The sequence below is a fragment of the Apium graveolens genome, chromosome 9 (genome assembly GCF_009905375.1).
Source record: "Apium graveolens cultivar Ventura chromosome 9, ASM990537v1, whole genome shotgun sequence".
NCBI lineage: Eukaryota > Viridiplantae > Streptophyta > Magnoliopsida > Apiales > Apiaceae > Apium > Apium graveolens.
In genome coordinates this window covers 285,765,864-285,786,625 of record NC_133655.1, presented here as the reverse complement: position 1 = coordinate 285,786,625, position 20,762 = coordinate 285,765,864, and the positions used below count along the sequence as shown (strand labels likewise).

At 31.0% G+C, this 20,762-nt stretch overlaps 2 protein-coding genes across 2 annotated transcripts; both read right to left on the bottom strand.

Annotated features, from left to right (window-relative positions):
* Positions 1–9,341: 9,341 nt before the first annotated feature.
* On the bottom strand, positions 9,342–12,700 carry LOC141684175 (ubiquitin C-terminal hydrolase 22). The gene is made up of 3 exons (XM_074489012.1): positions 11,462–12,700; positions 10,653–10,771; positions 9,342–10,427 (listed from the first exon to the last, which is right to left on the bottom strand). The coding sequence occupies exons 1-3, from the start codon at positions 12,232–12,234 to the stop codon at positions 9,652–9,654; spliced, it is 1,668 nt and encodes a 555-aa protein (XP_074345113.1). The 5' UTR covers positions 12,235–12,700; the 3' UTR covers positions 9,342–9,651.
* Positions 12,701–13,740: 1,040 nt separating this feature from the next.
* Positions 13,741–19,307, bottom strand: LOC141685579 (monogalactosyldiacylglycerol synthase, chloroplastic-like). The gene is made up of 8 exons (XM_074490670.1): positions 18,638–19,307; positions 18,358–18,530; positions 17,526–17,687; positions 17,301–17,442; positions 15,512–15,736; positions 14,965–15,027; positions 14,789–14,863; positions 13,741–14,205 (listed from the first exon to the last, which is right to left on the bottom strand). Exons 1-8 carry the CDS (start codon positions 19,121–19,123, stop codon positions 13,972–13,974), a joined length of 1,560 nt encoding a protein of 519 aa, XP_074346771.1. The 5' UTR covers positions 19,124–19,307; the 3' UTR covers positions 13,741–13,971.
* Between the last annotated feature and the right edge of the window lie 1,455 nt (positions 19,308–20,762).

Here is a 20,762-nt window from a genome sequence, read left to right as displayed (position 1 = left end):
AGAGGGCCCGAATTTGTTAAACAAAACTACTCCTCAAACAAAAAGAAAAACTTTAGGGGACGATTAAGACAATGAGGGTTTAAAGCTTTGAAGAAAAGAGAAAACACGTCAATCAGACGAGACTAAACTGCAAACACGTCATTCAGACGAGACCTTCATTTTTTGTAGATGTGCTTCTACATATCAAATATTTGGTTTAAAAGATAAGGTCAAGATTATTAAGATTTGGACTTAAAAGATGAAAAGAAATTATATCTAGTTAATGAAAACCAGGAAATAAAATGCAAATTGCATTTAATTACAAAATAAAATAAAACTTTATTTTCCACTAATAAGAATATTTGTGTGAATATCTAATGTGTTCCATTAGTGTGATAATCTACACTATACTATAATAGCCGGAATAGTAAAATGTGTAGTATGTTAGATTTTTACTAAATCAATGTTTTAATAAGGAGTTGAAGTCAACTAATATGTTTTTAAGTAATATGGTTTTGGTAGTTTTTAAGACAGAATAGTACAAGTTGAAATGGAGTTTTCCCTTTAATTGGATTAAGTAGTTTAATACTTGGTTCAGTTTTTTACTATACAACGGGATCTCTTATTTTTCCGGATCTATTTATTTCAAATCACGCTTGATTAACAGAATATTTGCATTGAATTCACTAATAAAAGTTTCCCTTTATTTTTTTGATATTTGATGTGTCTAACTTTTCTATAAACATCACCAAAAAAGATCTTGAAACACTGATTAGTCAAGTCGATTGCTATTAATCTATCTTGTGTAGAAGACTTTAGTTTCATCACTAATAAACAATAATCATGTGTATTTTTTTTTTCAAATTTTAGATGGTTCAACATCACTTTTGTTTACCTCGAATCCAGAATATTTTCTTTAATTTGATTGTTTTAAATATTCACTAATAAATTATTTAATTTCATATATACCTAGGAGTTACCACTAATCTTGACACAATAACCCAAGTCAATAAGTATTACCTGTTTGACAAATCTTAAAATAACTAACTTATAACTTAAAATCAATAAGTAATTTATAAGTGATAACTAAATGAATCCTTATAAGATATAAAATTGTTTGGATAATTTTATTTATGAGTCAGAATTTTTTTTTAATTAAATGTACTAAAATAAAAAATTAAAAAATATTATTATCTTGATTCGTGAATTTTTAATTAGATTAAGATATAAAAATATAATTTTTAAAATTAAGTTAGTAAAAAACGAAAAACCAAAATAAGATTAGTACATCGTTATTAACATTCAACTTATCAGCTTATAAGTTGTATATTCAACTTATAAATTAGGTTGAAAAAACTTCACTTATGGATATTATAAGTCACTTATAAGCCCGCCAACATGTCCCACTAGTAAAATATTTTAGTAAAACGGTAAATCTCAAACTATTTGACCTCTACTGAGCATGACCTTTACTTTAACAGCTCACACCAACCAGCATAAAAAATTTTAGCAACAATAAGAAATTGGAATTAAAAAAAAAGTAACGTATGCAAAAACAGGAAATTGGAACAAAAAAGTAACTTATTTCAAACAAAACATTCCTTCAAAATGTAAAAAAAATAAAAATGTTTGATAGCTAGTTTTGTCAAGAGACAGGAACTGGAAATTGCAATCAATTTTTCTCTACATTTCTCAGATTTAAAAATGTGATAAATGACTTTAAATCAAAATTTGAAGTTAAGATTCTCATAATAACAATATACATTTCTCCGATATAATAACGTGAGAAATGACCTTTTAAATTATAATTCGAAGTTAAGATACTCATAATATATAACACTATTGAAAAAATGACACTTTGAAGTACATTTACATTCAAACTTGTTAGCTTAGTAAATGAAAAGATTTAGCACGTGTGTAAAGCAATGTCACTCGATCATTATCAAACTGACATACAAAAAACCAAACATGTTTGTGTATCTCGAGAGGACGAGAACTGCAAATGCAGTCAAATTTTGTAGACAATTTCCTGATAATAAGAATGTTCGAATCGTTTTATATGCAAACAGAAAGTAATGGGAGTTTTCTGATGGACATCTGTTTCATTGAATGGTGCGCGCAAATAGAACTAGACGGCGCAATATCCGGGGTGTCAAAAATCAAACCTGAGTTCTACGGCCAGCCTGAAGTACGATATCATGTTAAGTAACCAATCGATCTAAAATTTCAATATATTACAGTAAAGTCCTTTTCAGGATGTTTGAGAATCTAATATTATTATTCTAACATCAATCGTCTACATAATTTTAATTCTTTGATGATCAATAATAATCTTTCAACCTTTTTATATGTAAAAGAGTGGCAAAATGAGTGATAAAAGGCGAAATTATATGTTGTTGATCATTTGAAACCTCAGAGCTAGATACCAGCAAGCAAGAATGCGTAAAAGCGATCCAGAGAAACAATCGAACAACCTTTAAATACAGAAAATTATTTTATGTATGCTCTTTGGCCTTTCTGATACTCTAATGAGCTAGCACATTTCGAAATTTCATAGAACATTTAGCTCATTATTCATTAAAAATGTCGGACTTCACATCACGTTCACAACATATTCTGGTTCCTTAGAATTTCACTAATTCAGTACACATAACTATAATTCTTTTGATATATGAACCACATGGTCATTATCATTAAGATTGGCACTTGTAAAGATGAATAGAAATGCTATCGAACCAAGAATAAAAAGTTGGAAAAGAAAAATGTAAATGGTATGTAGTCACAAATAAATAAGTATTTATTTCGAATAATTAATAAGAATATTTGTGTGAATATCTTAACCATGTCATTACTGTGAAAAGGTTATATAAAGAATATCTTTATTCATTTTAAATCTTGTATATTTGTTGTTAAAATGTTTAGGGCAGTAGCTTGTTACTGATTCAATATATATCAGGAATTGGAGTGAACTAATATATTTTCTCTCGTGTCAAAAAAGTCGTGTTGTTTCATATGTTGTACTAGTTCTTCCGCTCCAATCTTTTGAAGGGATGTAAGAATACTAGTTCTTCAGTTATATCTTTTGAAACTAGGTTGGTATAGGTTGAAGTTGGTATCCAAAAGCTTTATTTGGTTTAACCTTTGTAAATTTTATTTTGGAAGGTTTTCTCTTAGTTTTATTGTTCAAATCAATTTTACATTTATCTTCTATGTACAATTGATTGCATCATTAAACAATAGTCAAAGATCTGCAAACTCACCGGAAAACATTGTACTTCAACTTCAAGCTCACATCAGTTTTACTTGAAACAGCTCATATCAGACTATCAGTCCAGCATTGTAAAATTGGAACAAAATTGTCGCAATGAAGAGACAATTGCAAGCAACTGAATTTGGGCGAAGCATTATTCTGGACGTAAGAAATCAAATATGTCTGTAACGATCTGACCACCTCTGTGACTTCTATTTTTCACGCATCATCAAATTTAAAGTGGCTTTTCAAGTGGCTTTTCAAGCGCAAACCAGAACCCAGAAGCGTCACTTCAGCAAAAACTTCAAACTTTTAGAAAAAATCTGACTCTTCACCTTCATGTGTAGAGAGAACAAGATGATGCTAATATATATTCTCCGTTCATTAACCAAAAATCACAATGCATTGAAATTCAACTCTAATTTCAGTTTAACATGTGCGTGCACGGTAAAATAAAAGAAGAATTAAAATAAGTCATCAAGGTAGAGACGAAAATGAAAAAGAAAATTTAAACTGTATTTTTACCGATAATCTAATTTCAATAAATATATGTGCACATGGTAAAATAAAAGAAGAATTAAGAAAAGTTATCAGGATAAAAGAAGAAAAGGAAGAAACAACTCCAATTCTATTTTTCTCAATACATCTATACTATATTATACTATAATAATTGAAATGAGGTATAATTTGTAATTTAGTTAACCCTTATTTTGGTTATCTCTTTCCATCACCACCGTCGGATATTCTTTATTAAATAATCAGAGCCGTTAAATTCAAATACTCAAAAAAATACCTTCCACAAGTTCTCAGGTTCGAATTCCGTCAACAACAAACATTTATATTATTATTTATAAAGATACATATAGTTTATCAGTTTCAAATTTTAACAACAACAAATATTTACATTATTATCTATGAATAATATCTCATCAATCATAGACTATTTATACTATTTGAACTTAACTTGAAATTATACACAATAAAATTATAATTATATAATCATTATTTAGTATTTAATTGTTTATATAGAATTTTAATAAAATTATAAAAAATAAAAATAAAAATATATAAATATTAATCAAGACATGTGCATAGCACGGGCCGTAAGCTAGTAAAAATTAAAAAATAGAAATGATATATACACAATTACACGTACACATTTTTTCTACCCCTACCTATATACCTTACAACCAAAAGAAATATTATACAAAACTAATATTATATGTTATATATTCACTTCCCAACTATACACAATTTTAGAAGTGCATAGTTTAAAAGCACAAAAGATGGTATATATCCAAACATCATATCCTAATGAAAACTAAAAATAAATTATTAGTTGACTCCAATTTTTCACAATTTTATAGTAATTGTGAATGGATAAATTATCATCCCAAATATGCAAAATAAGAGGTTATTTGTTTACATGATTACATGGATAAATTATCATCTCAAATATATAAAATAAAAGGTTATTTGTTTATGTAATGTTTGTTGGCATGAACCTTTTGACGAGTTCATACAAAAATTCAGTTTGAGTGAACGAAATTCTTACCTTATTTGACATACATAATTTGCATTCTCTTTTTTTATAATTATATATTTTTGAATGCATGTTATGTTTTTTTTGACAAATGCATGTTATGTTTCTTCATGCTTCTCTACAAACTTACTAACAATGATTGACAATAGTAGTTGGTTTTATACTGTACAAGTCTTTAAAATGATATCGTGTCCGTTTGGTAAATTTTAAAATAAGTAACTTATGACTTAAAATAATTATGTGTGAAATAAGTGATAATTTGATAAATACTTATAAGTTGTATAAGTGTTTGGATAAATTTACTTATATGTCAGAAGTTTTTTTACTTAAATGAATTAAAACAAATAATTATTAAATACAATTATCTTAGTTCATGAATCTTAAATTAGAAAATATTAAAAAATTTATATTTTAAAATCAAAACTTTAAAAAAAAGTGAAAAAATGAAAATAAGTTGGAAAAAAGTACGTCACTGCCAACTTTCCACTTATCAGCTTATAAGTTGTGAATTCAATTTATAAATTAGGTCGACAAACGGTCATTAATAAGTTGTCACGAGTTTATAAGCAAAAAGTAGCTTATAAGCTAGTAGCCAAACTGGCCCATTATATATCATTAATATGATTCTAACTTCTCAAAATATGTGTAACCACAGCACAGAAGATGTGTGTAACCACGACAAAGTCTTGCCATTGTCCGTTTACTGCACCTGCACTACATGCAAGCAAACTGAAGTTGACTCAAAATCTATGTCCTGCAGAGAAACTGAGTAGAAAATTAATCGTGAAAAAATGTAATATTTGATTTTATGACGAAGCGTTACTACATTCTCCCCTGCCACCGGAGATAATTCTAACAATGGTGTAATATACAAAAGAAATTCTTACATTTTGGAAACATACATAACTAGAGCTTAAAGTCCTACATTTCTCCTTAATTTTAAGAACAAGATGGTTTAAATATTATCCATTCATTAACCAAAACAATCACAATGCATCATTTGCTTACATGAAATTCATTTCAAATCCTGGATTTGATCAAATTTACGTGTTTGATAATATCAAAATTTTGAATTTTGAATTTGTTCATATCCAATGCAATTAAATAACAAGTTTAAAAATTGAAATGTAAAATAATAATAAAATATACTCTGTCTGTCCCTCCTATTTATTTACACTTTTCTTTTTTGATATCCCTTCCAATTGTTTACATTTCAAAATTTTCCAAAAATAGTAAAGTTTTTTATAATTTTTAAAATAACTATATCCACTACTTCTCTCCACTATACTCATTTTATACATATAATATTATTCAGTCTCAATATTTTACTCACTTTTTTAATTTTACTTCATCACTTTATCATTTTTTTTAAACTCGTTTGGGAGGGACGGAGGGAGTATGTCATTTCAAATGAATTTTTTTTTGAGATTCCTTTCGTTTTTTAGGAATATATTCTCGAGAATCTTTTCTCGGGAATTTTCTCGAAAACGTTTTCGTGGGAAATTTTGTCTTCAAAACGTTTTTCAGGAATATATTTCCGAGAAAATTTTCTCAGGAAATTTTTCCCATAACATTTTCTCGGAAAAAAATTCCCCGAAAATTCTTGGAAAAATTTTCTCAAAACATTTTCCGGAAATATATTCCGAGAAATTTGCCTCATAAAATTTTTCCCGAGGGACTTTTTCTCGGAAATTTTTTTCCGAGAATGTTTTCATGGGAAACTTTTTACCGGGAAATTCCCGATAAACTTTTCTTGGAGACTTTTTCCAAAGAAGTTTCCGAAAAACTTTTCTTAGGAAAAATATGTTTCTCGAAAATTGTTATCCTAGAACTTTTTACCGGGAATTTTTTTCCTCGAGAACATATTTCGGAAATATTTTTCGTTGAGAGCTTTTTTCCGAGAAATATTTTTCAGAAAAATTTTCCGTGAATATTTTCGGATGAAATTGTTTATCGGGAGAATTTTGTAGAATGAAAAAATTTCGGGTAAATGTTTATCGAGAACTTTTACACTTAGAGGTTTTTTTGGGAATTTTTTCAAGAATTGTATTTCGTCAATTTTTCCTGAAATATATATACTTAAAAAATTAATATTTCAATGCTCCGAAAAAATAAATAAATAATAATAATATTTCAAGTTTTAGAAAAAAATTTAAAAAAAGTTTTGAAAATCAATTTCTTGAATTTTCAAACAAAAGACTTGGAATTGAAATTCTGAATTTCAAATTCTGGAAAAGAAATTCCGGATTTGAAATTAAATCAATGTTTTCAAATGCTACATCCGCATAAGCCGAACCGATATTTAATCGATCCAAACCGAAACCGAAATGTGGTTTGCGGTTACGGTTCAACCACTTTAAAAATCCGCGGGTAATGGGTTGGTTTGGTTCTAATATTTTATCATAAATATAATATCATAACTTGGTTCTAATATTTTGTTAAATAAATATTTACTTAACATTGGTATGATAAATTGTATAATATAACACCATAAATTATTTAAGATCAATTTGTAAATACTATTGAATCATAATTTTTTAATATATATATATTCAATTTTATCATATGTTTTGATATATAATCTTTTTTCATCGTTGTGAATATATAATTTTATTATATTTCATATATACTATTTAAGATAATATGAATTATACAGTTAAAAAATAACTTTATGAAATATATCAATTTTGTTTAACGAATTCTAAAATGACAAATCTTTGGTGATTAATGTAATATTATCATTTAACTTGATGTTATTTTTTTATCCAACACATTACCAACACAATATTGTACAATTAAAAAATGTATAAAAAAATCCGAATAAAAACCGAAAAACTGTTTTAAACGGTTTGGTGGGGGTTAATAGAAATTAATCGAACTGAACCACATGTATTGGTTTGGCTATGATTAATGCCAAAAACTGCACCAAACCGCATCATGCACACCCCTTAGATGCTAAAGTACTAAATTGCTAAATTACTAGATATAGTCTCCTTATTCCCACTAAACTACGACCAAAACTTATCCTACTTAATTCGATCACAGCTTCTTCCTAACTCTTTTATTATTTTTATTATAAATCTATAATTATTATATATTTATATAAATATAAATATATTTATATATATATAAATATATTAAAATTAATACATATATTTTTGAATAAATAAAAGTTAAAATTTATTTAAATATTAACGAAACCCGTATATCGGGATTTAAACTAGTATTTTTAAATGTACGAGATTAAAGAGAACACATTTTTTTCAAATCCTCTTTCGTAACTTCAAAAAATTTATTAATTGAATCTGTTTTCTCGATATAATTTTGAATAAATAAAGTATTATTCGAACTATCATAGCAAAAATAGAAAGTAAATGTGTTGGCCCCAAATTCATTTTCTTGAGTCAAATGGTCTTTAATGTCATTTTTTAAATTATTGGCTCCAAACGTCACTTCAAAACGGGGTTCGGTTAAACTTTTTCAAAATAAACGAAAAACGCAGTTTCGTGTTGAGTTTAACAATTTTTTTATTTTTTTTAAATAAAAGAAAACCCAGTTTCGTTTTGTGTTTTTGTTTAAAAATTTGTTTTCAAACAGTATTTTGGATGAAAACGCAATTTCACAAATTGTTTCGGTCAAAAACACTATCTTATCTTTAGTTTATGGATATAAAAACGGGGTTTTAAACTTAGTTTTTCGTAAAAATACCGTTTTTAACTGAGTTTTTCTCATGATGCAAAAAAAACGCAGATCTAAAATGAGTTAATATGAAAAAGTTATCCTGAGATTATGTTTTGCCCCCATAAACATGAATTGAAATTGCGTTTTCAATTTTTTTAATAAAAAAATAGAGAAAACAAAAAACGAAATTGTGTTTTTTATTAATAACAAAAAATTCAATCGAAACTCCATTTTGAAGTGACATTTAAGGTCAATTATTTAAAAAATGAGATTGAGGATTATTTAAACTCAAATAATGACATTTGTGACTTTTTTGGTATAAGAAGCGTATATATAATGCAGGTGCAGCCATTCGAATGAAAGTGTTATAAGTCTTTACAATATTCACTTCGATCGTATGAAACTCGTACTTTATTTGACTTTGGTTGTTGAAATTCGTACTTTATTTGAAGCATATAATTTGCATTTTCTCCTTTTTAACTATATAATGAAAATTATTTTGACAATAATAAGCTAAATTAGGTATTATAAGTTTGAGAAATCGCATTGAATAATTTATTCAGTGTTACAGATTTCGGAAATCGGAATCGGAAATCGGAATTATTCGGTATTTGAGAAATCGCATTGAATAATTTATTCAGTGTTACAAATTTCGGAAATCAGAATTATTCGATTGAGGTACCAATTTGTAATTTATTAGATGATTTTTGAAAAATCGGATGATTTATCTAAAATCGGTCAAATTGAACAAATATTTTTGACCGATTTTTTGAACATCGACAATTTTTAAAAATTCAGCCAATTTCTGTAACAAAGATTTCATTAAGAAAGTACTAATTGTTTCATATTTTAATATGGAGATAAACATAATTTTGAAACAATAAACTGTAAAAGTGTACAGCCATTAAATTTTATCCTCTGTACAAGACTCATTGCATTTGCATCATTTAACAATAGTTAAATTAAAAAAAAAAACCCTACAAAAACACAGGAAAACACTGTATTTTCATTTTTCGCCATTAGATTAGCTGCCTATTAAAGAAATCATTTATAAATTATTACACAGAAGGCTGTAATTCTCAAAACCATTGACCCTCTGCAAGCATGAATTGATGGCCTCTTCTTTTTAACTGAGGTTTCTTCAAATGCACTGACCATGCTTTGTTTTTAAGCTCACCACCAGTCTAGCATTAAAAATTTAGCAACAACCGGAAATTGGAGCAAAATTGTCACCGCGAGGAGACAAAGGTAAACAACTCGCATCCTCGACTGATTTGGGGCAGAGCGCTTTCTGGACGTAAAAAACCAAATATGTCTGTAAAGATCTTACCACCTCTTCATCTACTTCAGTTATCCAAGCATCGTCACATTTGTACCAGTGAGACTTCAGACGCAAGTAAGTCACATAGTGACCAGACTCTAGCATCCCAGAATGTGTAACCACGGCAAAGACTTCAAACTTTGTGGAAAGATCGGACTCATCACCTTCAAAAGCAAAGATTCTGTTTCCAAACCTTTTTCTCACAACTGAAGATGAGATATACGGGGTCATGTCTAGAGAAAAAGGGAACTGCAAATGGCGGTCAATTTTTCTAGACATTTTTCTGATAAAAGAATGTTCAAATCGTTTTATATGCAAACACAATACCAACGGGAGTTTCCTGATGGACATCTGTTTCACTGACTCTCGCCTTTCTTGACAACTCTCGCAGAACAGTTTCTGGTCCGAGCCCAATTTCTCAGGCCTTGTAAAGAGATCCAAGCAGCCCCCAAGAGTCGAGGATGCAGTACACTCGGTTGGCTTGCTTGCTTTGCTAGGTAAATTTCTATTAGAGCAAGGTGTGTTCAAATCGAGTGAAATATCCATGCATGGATCGTACGTTGTCGACGTGAATCCGCATGTTGTACAAGTGACATCTGATCTCAGTAGGCCAGAGAACACTCTATGAGCAATACAATGGCAGTTTACATTATCTGCGTGAAAGCAGATGTGTTGCTTTTCAGTAAAGAAGTTAAATGGAAACCATAATACGCATAGCATACTCAAAAATCAATTCTCCAGGCCACCAAATTTTGAAGTAAACAGCATTTGCTAATTGTTTCTTTGTTTCCTTCAAGATGTAATTTCAACAAATGATATCTACTTGATCCCTCTAGCCCACACATTCCTCACAAATATTTTCGAATACCTTTAATTACCTTTATTTGGGTATTGTGTCTTCCCTTCTTTCTCATGGATCCTGTCCAGCATTGATATAAGGAATTCGTGAGCATCCTGCTGTTCGTAACTAGCAAGATTTTCTGATAGCTGCCACCAACTGCAATAGTAACAAAAAAAAAATGTAAACTACAATGGCATTCTAACAATCACACTATAGCATACTATTTAATACATAAAGCGGCATATAAATTACTATGATGAACTTACAGAAGCACAAAGTAAGTATTATGAATAACTATATACACTCCAAGAATTACAGGCTTAGTTGCTGAAATTAATCAGTCTAGTGATTTATAAAGGTCTACACACACCTTAAAACAGGTTTAATTATCCAATTATGCATAATTAAGTCATCTAAACTCAGCTGAGGTATTTTGCCAAAATTTCTGTACAGATTGAATCATAGGAAGAATTGAGACTCCTAGCTAATCACCAACTTGGAAGTAATAAATATTCATTGACTATGAGTAAGAGTACTTGCAAACCTAAATGATACCAATATCTGGTCCCTGTACTATTAACCGCTTAATTTTTAACAACATAAAGAAAACATAGTACATCAATACCCCCCCCAGTCCTACACTCCTACATCCTACCCCTTTATATCATTGAACAAACAAAAACACTGTGATTGATTACCCAGGAGAAACCCCGTTCACAATAAATGCAGGAACCAATTCATCAGTATACAGTTTAATACTCTAATCAATAACAAATCCAAAGCAAAACAAAAATTCATATAAGGAACATCTCGAACAGAAACATGTCAGATGCATAAATGACTAACCTGAAAAGAAATTGTGCAGGACTATAAGGACTCCTGTCACCAGAAAAGGCAGCAGAGAATATAACATCCATATCACAAGGCAAACACAATCTATCAGATGACCTTTTCCGACAAGCTTCACGATTATGCTGATCACTAAGGAAATAATTCCTCAAAGGAGGAGCATGAAGCAATGCTTGCAACACAGAATTCATAAAACAAGTATTCCCCAAATTATTCAAACCCCTCAAACCCAAAGGAAAGCACGATTTCGACCTCCGATCTTTATCCCAACCCAACTTATCATTCTTCGAAAACAAATCCACCCCAAATTCCAATCTTTTCCGCTTACTAAACCTCAATTCACCTCCCACACCACAATTCCCACCTCCCCTCAATCCCAACCCAAACTTACACATCACAGCCTTATCGAAATCAGGATCGTAAACCTGATCACAACACGAAAAGCAATAAAGCTCAGCCCTTTCTACATCAACTGCAATCTCATGACCATTTTGAGATTGAGTATGCAAAAGGGCATGATTTGATTCAACAATCAAACAACAAGAAACCTCAAAACAGATCAAACATATATATAATCTACCTTGACTACCACTACAAAAACTACATCTGGGTATCTCTGATCTTGAATTTTCAATCACTTTTCCACTATAAAAACCACTTTTTATATAACTTTGAATCACATTATAACCATTAATACCATTCTTGATTTTATACTCAACAAGATGCCTACAAGGCTTAGGAGTTACATACAAAACATCCCTTTGGGACATAATCAATAAAGATCAAATCTTTACTATCAAAAACACATAAAGATCAAATCTTTACAATCAAGAACACATAAAGATCAAATCTTTACTATCAAGAACACATAAAAACACTAAAATCAACTATACATACACATATAGATACAAAAACACATGTGGCTCAAAAATCAAAAATCAAGAAAACTAAAAACCCAACTAAAATTAATGATTTTTAGGTTAAAAAACAGGGTTGATTTGTGATCCGTTGAAATGGGTATTTTTTAAATGATATAATTTGACCAAAAAATCAAGAAAATTGAGAAAAAATTGGGATCAAACAGATGAAGAAGAGGAGGCGGCAGAGAGGGTGGTGGTATTTTTCCTGTGTGGTGAAGAACATTTTATAATTTGTGTTTTTTAATGTAGGAGAAATATGGACCGTTGATGATTCTAGGCTGGAAAAGAATGATCTGACCTGGGCTGTTCATCTGGTCAATGCTCTCGTGCACCATAAAGAGAATAAATGACATGATGGATTTTTATTCCATAATTACGATCTTTTTTAAGATGAGAGAAGTTCCATGTAGACCATTGTAGGAGAACTCGGAGAGCACATATATTCTGCAATCAAAACAATATAAAATATACTCCCTCCGTCCCTTAATACATTGCCTAATTTAACTTTCGGTACTGTTCACAGTAAGCGATTGACTACTAATTTACGTCTAATCTATAATATCAAATATAGTCATGAGTGATCTCGTTGGATTCGTATTTATCAGTACTTTAATACAGTGAAATTTTTATATTTAATACTAATACGAATTTAAAGATATTAACAATCAAAAGTGTGTATTGGCAAACGTGTCCAACACAAATAGGAAACGTTTTTAGGGACGGAGGGAGTATTATTTTGTGAAGTATATTCAACAAATATCAGTAATTTATTAAAATTATTGAAGATCATTTATGTTCAAGATTTTAAATAAAATAATGATATTTATAGAACGTAATTCGTAAAATAATATATTTTACAATATTTTTATGCAACGTTTTAGTTGCAGAACATAAGTGGTCTTCAAGTCTCCTACAAAAATGGAGAGACCCATAGAACTTTACTCTTTTTAAGTTTTAACATAGGCTGATAGGCATGATTATGAATTTATCTTCTGTTTTTCCTCATAATTTATATAATCTTAATATAAATTTTAATTGTCTAATTTTATTTTTAGTTAAAAATATAATCTATCCGTGAAATTTAAATAATTTTTTCTTTTTTCAAAAAAACTCGAATGCGGAGATCATTAATATAACCTAAAATAACATACGCCATGATCCGTCTCAGTTCCCCCTTGCGGAGGTCACGAGTTTAACTCGTGCGTCGTCTCAGTCCCCCTTGCAGAGGTCAGGAGTTTAACTCGTGTATTTGCGTATGTGATTATCAGAAAAATACAAACTTGCGTGTGTAATTATTAAAGAAAAATAAAAACGTAGCTCTATAATCTCTTCCGACCAACTCTTTTGACTGAACCATTGTATAAATTGGCTTGTACATTTATTTTCCATACAATTTGACTCTTACAAATTCTATATCTTTAGTTGTATCCTATAATGAAATTACAGTTTCTGGGAAATAAAATCAAAACTAGTCTCTATCTTTCATTTAGTATGATCAACATGCAATAACATGTTACAACAATCATGTTTATCTCTGCTAATGGATCACTGACATCAATTGAAGTCAGAAATTAAGATTAATGGGTTCTATGTTAAGGAGTACTGAGGCACTGGTCTTTTCTGTTTCAAGAGCTCGTCCATATCGTGTACAATTTTAAATACTGCATCAGGCCGTGCTAGTCTCAACGCGTTTTGTGACATAGCACGAAGCTCGTCTGCTTTTGGACCAAACCACTGTGAGACAATGGAAGCTATCTGTTTTGGCGATTTTGAAAATTTCCCACATCCATTTTCCACCACGTATGGCACATTGCCAACTTCCTGCAACATGAGCATGTCATTGAGGACAAACAGCCATTGAAAAATGTACACCTTTGTGGAGCTATTAACATTGATACATTGACGACAAACGTAGTGTCATATACTTGTTTACATTACAAGTCTAATCTACACTTGTGATATACACTTTAATCTTCCTGAAGCGTGGTGTGTATAAATTCCGATGACACTTCAGTTTACTTTAAGATAGCACTTATATACTAAAAAGAAAATTCTTAGTTCTTGGGAAATTTTTGATGCCATAATTTAGGTTCAATCTTCAAAGTTATCGTAGATCCCGTGAGACTTCAATTAAAAAGTTTTTGTTCATTTAGACTTGCAGCTCTGACATTCTTGCTGCCATGTGGTTATAACTTCTAAGTTCTTGCAGAAATTAGTATCAACCTGTTGATTAGGTAATTGGTAAATGAATTGGCTTGTTATTCCAGGCAGTGATCTAAAAGTGCATGACTAGAAACAATATACTTTTCAGACATAAACAGATATCAGGGATATAAATAAATTATAATATCAGGTAAATTACTGTAATTTTAAAACAAAAGTATAACTGAAGTTAAAAAACAACCTGTCCAGCAATGAAACCATTTAAAATAATAGGGAGGCCTCTAATCATTGCTTCAGCGATAGTCCCCGGACCAGCCTACAGGGAAATGAATTATTACTAGGAGACAAGGATGTGGTAAAAGTAAAATAGATCAACTAGAGAATCATGAATATACATAACATCGATGAATAGTGTACCTTAGTAATTATGCAATCACAGGCTTCCATACATTCCTCCATTTTAGTGACAAATCCCTCAACCTAAAAAACAGTATAAAAAGATATCTTTACAGGAACATCTTTAGACAATACCAGTATTCAATTGTGTAAAAGGTAGTGCATATCAATGCACCTCAGGATATAGTAAGAACGGAAAGGAGACGAAAACACAAAGATAAAAAAAATCCTATAACAAAGTCATGTATATCAAATATTATTTACGGCTACAATGAGCATCAAACACACAATAATGGTCAAAATTACAAACTAATCAACCTACTTGTAGCAACAGAGAATAAAGTACAGATAACTAAAAAGGTAATAGACAAGAATAATAATATGTATTCCATTGCAAACCCATAGAATGCAGTATTGAACTAAGGTCATCAGCAGAACTAGGAGCTGGGACTCAAGAAGACAAGACTTTAGGATTAATCAGATAATTATATAATTAGCACACTTACCATGGAGCAAATTCATTACTTGGAAAACTCTTTAACCCACATTTGACAAAGATTTTTTATACCTGAACTGGAATCTTCCAATCAATTGACTGCAATCTGCTAGCTAGTTTTTTGTTGCGGCCGCAAATCACGAGGATCTGACCTACTGGACCTCCGCGATTTTCATCATACAATGAGTCCCCAAGTGCCCGAGCAGTAGCCTCAATGGGACCCATCCCTTCCCCTCCACCCATTAGCAACACCGCAGGAAGATCCTCGTCCATACCAAGGTCTCTTCTTAGTTCATCCTATTATACAAGACAGGGAAAAAATCAAACCTTTCACGTTTAATGCTGTGTAATATTTAAGGATGAAAAATGGTTACATGTTTTAAAAAAAATAACTGTTCTTTGTTCAATTAACAGCCAGTGTATTAGATGTAAAAGGAGTTACAGTTAAATAGTTCCACCTAACAGGAGAATAAGAGATACATGTAAAAAAATTTAAGATGATAACAATTGGATGAAAATGGTTAGCAAAATAAACAGTCATACCCCAACAATAATTACCCTCGAGCACTTCTCTACAGCTCATTATCACATTCTAAGTGTTGGTACACAATACTGCTGTGGTGTTGCTGATAATAAAAAATCCCACTCAATGTTCCAATATCATAAAACTAAGTTGTATGTATTTAATGGTTGTAAAATAAAATATTGTGCAACTCATTTTCTATCTCTAAAGCATTGTGTTATGTACTATTCTCTTTATTCTTCTTCTAACAAACTTCGGGGCTATTTGGTTTATGGTTAATGAGCACAGTTAACGGGAACCAGAACCTCACTCACATGCATTAGTGATTGGATTAGTAATTTTGGTACATGGAATGGGAACCTCATTCCCTCGAGGTGGGTAAATCATACCCTCCCCACCCTTAGGATTTCATATCATACCCTTCATTCCCATTCCCGATTCCAATTCCCCCTTATATACAAGCCTCTACATTCTGCATCCTTTGAATCTAATCTCTTCCATTCAATATTGACTGGTCGGGACACAACTTTTCACATTATTTCCAAATGTATCAGCTGAGCCCCAAATCACACACAATCAACCCGAAGCTTAATCAAAGCCACATGAACCAGTTAAAAGCTCAATTTGGCACCCTACATATATGAAGTTACAAGTTCCAATACTATTAGGAATGTAAGCATGTTCAAAGGGACTAAATTGCAAAACAGACCGTTCAGTGTACATATATTTAAATTGTAGAATTCTTTCATTAAAAATTGACTTTGTAAAATAATCCCACGGTTGAATAAAATAGGATAGACCTTTATAGAATTAAAAAGAATAAGGTTACTTTCCTTCAGGGAGAAGCCGGGGCACAAGTTTGCAGATAAAGTTGTGTTTTAGAGAGAGAGGGAGAGAGAGAAGTTTCAGAGTAAAATGAACTCCATTTCCATTTGTGAATTTCTAGTTCCTGTTCATCAATCAAACTAGTACAACTAGGTACTATCTATGTACAACTTGAAAACCATGGATAAACCCTTGTGTTTTTGTATTTTTAAGTTCCTCTCACGATCTAGTAGAAATATTTTTTATCACAGATACTACTGCTACTGACCTGGCATTTTACACACCTCAAACGCAAGCTATCAAGATCCCGTCCAAACAATCTAACTTCTTGAAATAATTATTACACCAAACACATACGGAACACTATTGTACAATCTGTTAAAGTGTAAGAGCAAAGGACAACCAACAGACATTTAAGAATAAAAAGTTGACAAGATATGCAAATAGGTAGAGATTTAAGGGCATATTCTATCTCTGCTCATGATAAATATATAACTGCTAAGAAAAACAAACCTTTGGACGAACAGCCTTAACAAATGAAGGTCTAACAGGAAGGCCATAAACTTTTATTTGGGAAGATTCAAGACCAGCTTTTAGTGCCCTTTTCACCACTTCGTCTGTTGGACAATAGCATCTCGTTACTAGCTTATGGAACCTATATATGAATAAGCACATACAACATTAGATTTATAGAAAAAGATATTACAAGAAATAAGCAAGATGCTCTGGAATAAATACCATGTCGGATGACAGGTGCTTAAATCCGTTATTACAGTAGTAAACACTATCTTATCAAGGAGACCCTTTGACCTCAAGATACGAAGTGGAACATGCTGCATCAAAGGATGTACGCTGATTATTATATCTGGCTGGTATTTCATTAAACCTCTGGCAATTTCTCTGCAAAATAGAGTAGAATAAAACAAGATAAACAAAATAAGATAACATAAATATTCAACGCTCCTGAGTAGCAAATTAGCACGTACTAATAATTTTATATATAATTATATTAGTCAAATAAAGAAAGGAAAAACAGAGCAACGGTATGAGAAAAGATAGTGGAAAATCTTATTGGAAGATAAGGAAGAGGATAACTCGGGAGGCAATAAGTCTGAGTTTCTACTCAAAAAGTAAAAAATTGTGAAGCTTTATGTTAGACTAAAATAGAATGACGCGTAGCTTGCACCATTAAAATTAAGAATTAATAAGAAACAATATTTTTTCTTAAGAGGTTGAGGAACAATACTTGATGCCAAGGAATAGATCAACCACAATAATATGCAGAGCTAATGTTGTCTATTATCGTTAAATTTACCCATAATAACCATAATTTTAAGCCTCCGCACAGACATACACATTCACAATTTTTACCAGTACAGAGAAGCTGCTGAAACTTGGGATTAGTGGACACTGTTAATTACTCTAACCTACACATAAAAAAACTACTTACAACAAAAGCTCTAAAATTATTTCAAATAAACAGAACAGAAATCTGGTCTTCAGAACTAGGATCACGTGCACAAGGACGATGATATCATAATAGCTAATAATTCAATGGACATGGCCTTACCGGGCTATAAATGCCGATGATGCTGCAAAATTCGATTGATGGATAACCTTCGGAGCTGTACCATAGTATGTCACTCTCCACAAAGACCCATGTTTCACCAAGAAATTGTAACTCCTTGGCAATTGATTGAACGGCCAAGGAGTATGATCGGTCCACAAATCAGTCACAAACACCTGCGCATACACTTTTCAATTCTTATAACACGCAACATATAATCAATCAAGAAATGCACCATCAATCACTATTTCAATCTTAATCAAAACAATCTATCACAACTAACCTGATAATCATCCCCAAACTCCTCATAAAATGCAGCCTTAATCGCTTCCGCAGAAGCCCTATGCCCTCCACCAGTATCACTCATCAAAATCAAAACTTTTTTCGGAATTTTCACTCCAACACCATTCAAATTCACCCCCTCATCCTCACCACCACCAAAACCATCTCCTCCAAAACCACTCCCCTCATCAAAACTATTCAACCCAATAGAACCAAACCCAATAGGAATCTTCTCACAATGAAACCTAACAACACTATTAAACTCCCTCAAAAAATCTCGAAAACTCGAAACACTCTTACTACAAACACTCAAAGAAGCCTTAACTTTACCCTTACTTTTCCCATCAAAACAAGAGAAATTAGACAAAACTGGTGAACACCCATTTGAATTCAGACAAGATAAATTAGAATTAACAGCAAAATCAGCTAATTTAAACATCAAATTTAATGCAAAGTTAGGTTCTTGACTTACAGTTGAAGACTGCATAGTGATGAACTAAAAAAGACCAAACTGAAAAAGACAAGTTGAAAGTGAGTTCAGAAGATGTTTTGCAACCACATGGGGAGGATTTAGGGGGAAAACAAGATGATGACACCTAGGAATGTAGAGATACATGTGTGTTTGTGTGTGTATAGGTGAACACATATGGAACATGAATGTAAGTACTTTTTTGTTTTTTGTTGTATTAAAAGGCTACTTTTTGTTTTAATGCGTTTTTTCTAACGAAAATCTGGGCGGATTACTTTGTCATGTAAAGATTGTGCGTTTTGTTAAAAAAAATAAAATATATTTTTTAATCCGGTATAAATTATTTCAATATATTTTGTGAAACATCAAATTCTGCCGAAATGACATGAAGATAATTTGAGTAGTGCTGAATTTTTTTTCAAATATTTAGCAAATAATATGTTATAACACATGACAAGTTTTGATTCGGGACTCATATATATACAAAATTTATTATTCAGCATGTACAAGACATATCAGTATTTGGAGAAAATTTGGAAAAGAGTAAAGAGCACTTGTGTCATACGCTTTACGTGTTAGACCACTTGCAATACTACAATTCATAAATTAGCACTTGTTATATTACACTTATCGTTTATTTACAAAGTGTAACTTCCCGTATATATGTTCCGTCGAACTCTGATAATATTTGCAAGGCTAAAAGAGTCATTTGCACTTCATCTTCTTCATTTGAAGAACGGGTTCAGAAGCCCAGATTCCAGGCCACCGCCAACAACCTTCAATCCAACCTAAACATACGGTTCATCACGTTTTTTCACACCAAACATGATCAAAACACACTTTACAACTCACATATAACCACTATGATAATTATGAATGCACGTTAAATCAATTCCGTTCAATCCCCGATTAAAATCAAACCTTTTTCCGGTCAATACTTCAATTAATCAAAATACAACAAAATATTACGATTCATGTCATAAAATGAAACTATAACTACTCCCAATCTATTAAACCCATTATCAGCAACATACGTCAAATCAATCGACTGAAAAATCAAAACATATCTCGAAGAAAATCCTCAACCTCGATTATCGATTCCGCAATCCAACAACACATATGTGTAACATGAATCGATAGTAAATAACAAGATAATGCTATTCATAACATCATTTTGTTAAAAAAATAATTGAAAATGAAACCCCCAAATTTGATGAAAATTCATAAGAAATCGAGAAATTTAAAACATCACCCTTTGATGGTTTTGATGATATAAATGGATAGAGGATGATCTAGGATTCAATTTGATTATTAGAATGCATGATTTCGTTAAGAAACGAATGAGATTTTCATATTTTAATTTCTCAAATATGTGTTAATGGTGAAAATGGGGCTGAGAAGAAGAAATGAAGAAGATAAAGTAAAAAAGACTTATTTACCCCTGCAAAAAGTAACAGAGTTTAACAAAATAGACGGCGAGCCACAGTTTTTAAGTAAAATGGAACTGCAATATAGCAAGTACTAATTTATGAACTATAGTATTCAAGTGATCTGACACAAAGTGTTTTTTACTCTTTGGAAAAATATTTAAGATTTTTAGCATTTTGTAAATAATTTAGTTTTCGATTGAAAAAGATGCAAGGAATAAGATAAATTA

Excerpts from the sequence above, each read along its gene's own strand:
- LOC141684175 (XM_074489012.1), bottom strand. The coding sequence starts at position 12,234 with ATGTCCCAAAGGGATGTTTTGTATGTAACTCCTAAGCCTTGTAGGCAT. Across the intron at positions 10,772-11,461 it reads CCTGCACAATTTCTTTTCAG|TTGGTGGCAGCTATCAGAAA; the intron begins GTTAGTCATTTA and ends TTACTATTGCAG. Across the intron at positions 10,428-10,652 it reads GACACAATACCCAAATAAAG|ATAATGTAAACTGCCATTGT; the intron begins GTAATTAAAGGT and ends GCTTTCACGCAG.
- LOC141685579 (XM_074490670.1), bottom strand. The coding sequence starts at position 19,123 with ATGCAGTCTTCAACTGTAAGTCAAGAACCTAACTTTGCATTAAATTTG. Across the intron at positions 17,443-17,525 it reads AGCACCTGTCATCCGACATG|GTTCCATAAGCTAGTAACGA; the intron begins GTATTTATTCCA and ends ATTCATATATAG. Across the intron at positions 14,864-14,964 it reads GTGATTGCATAATTACTAAG|GCTGGTCCGGGGACTATCGC; the intron begins GTACACTATTCA and ends ATTTCCCTGTAG.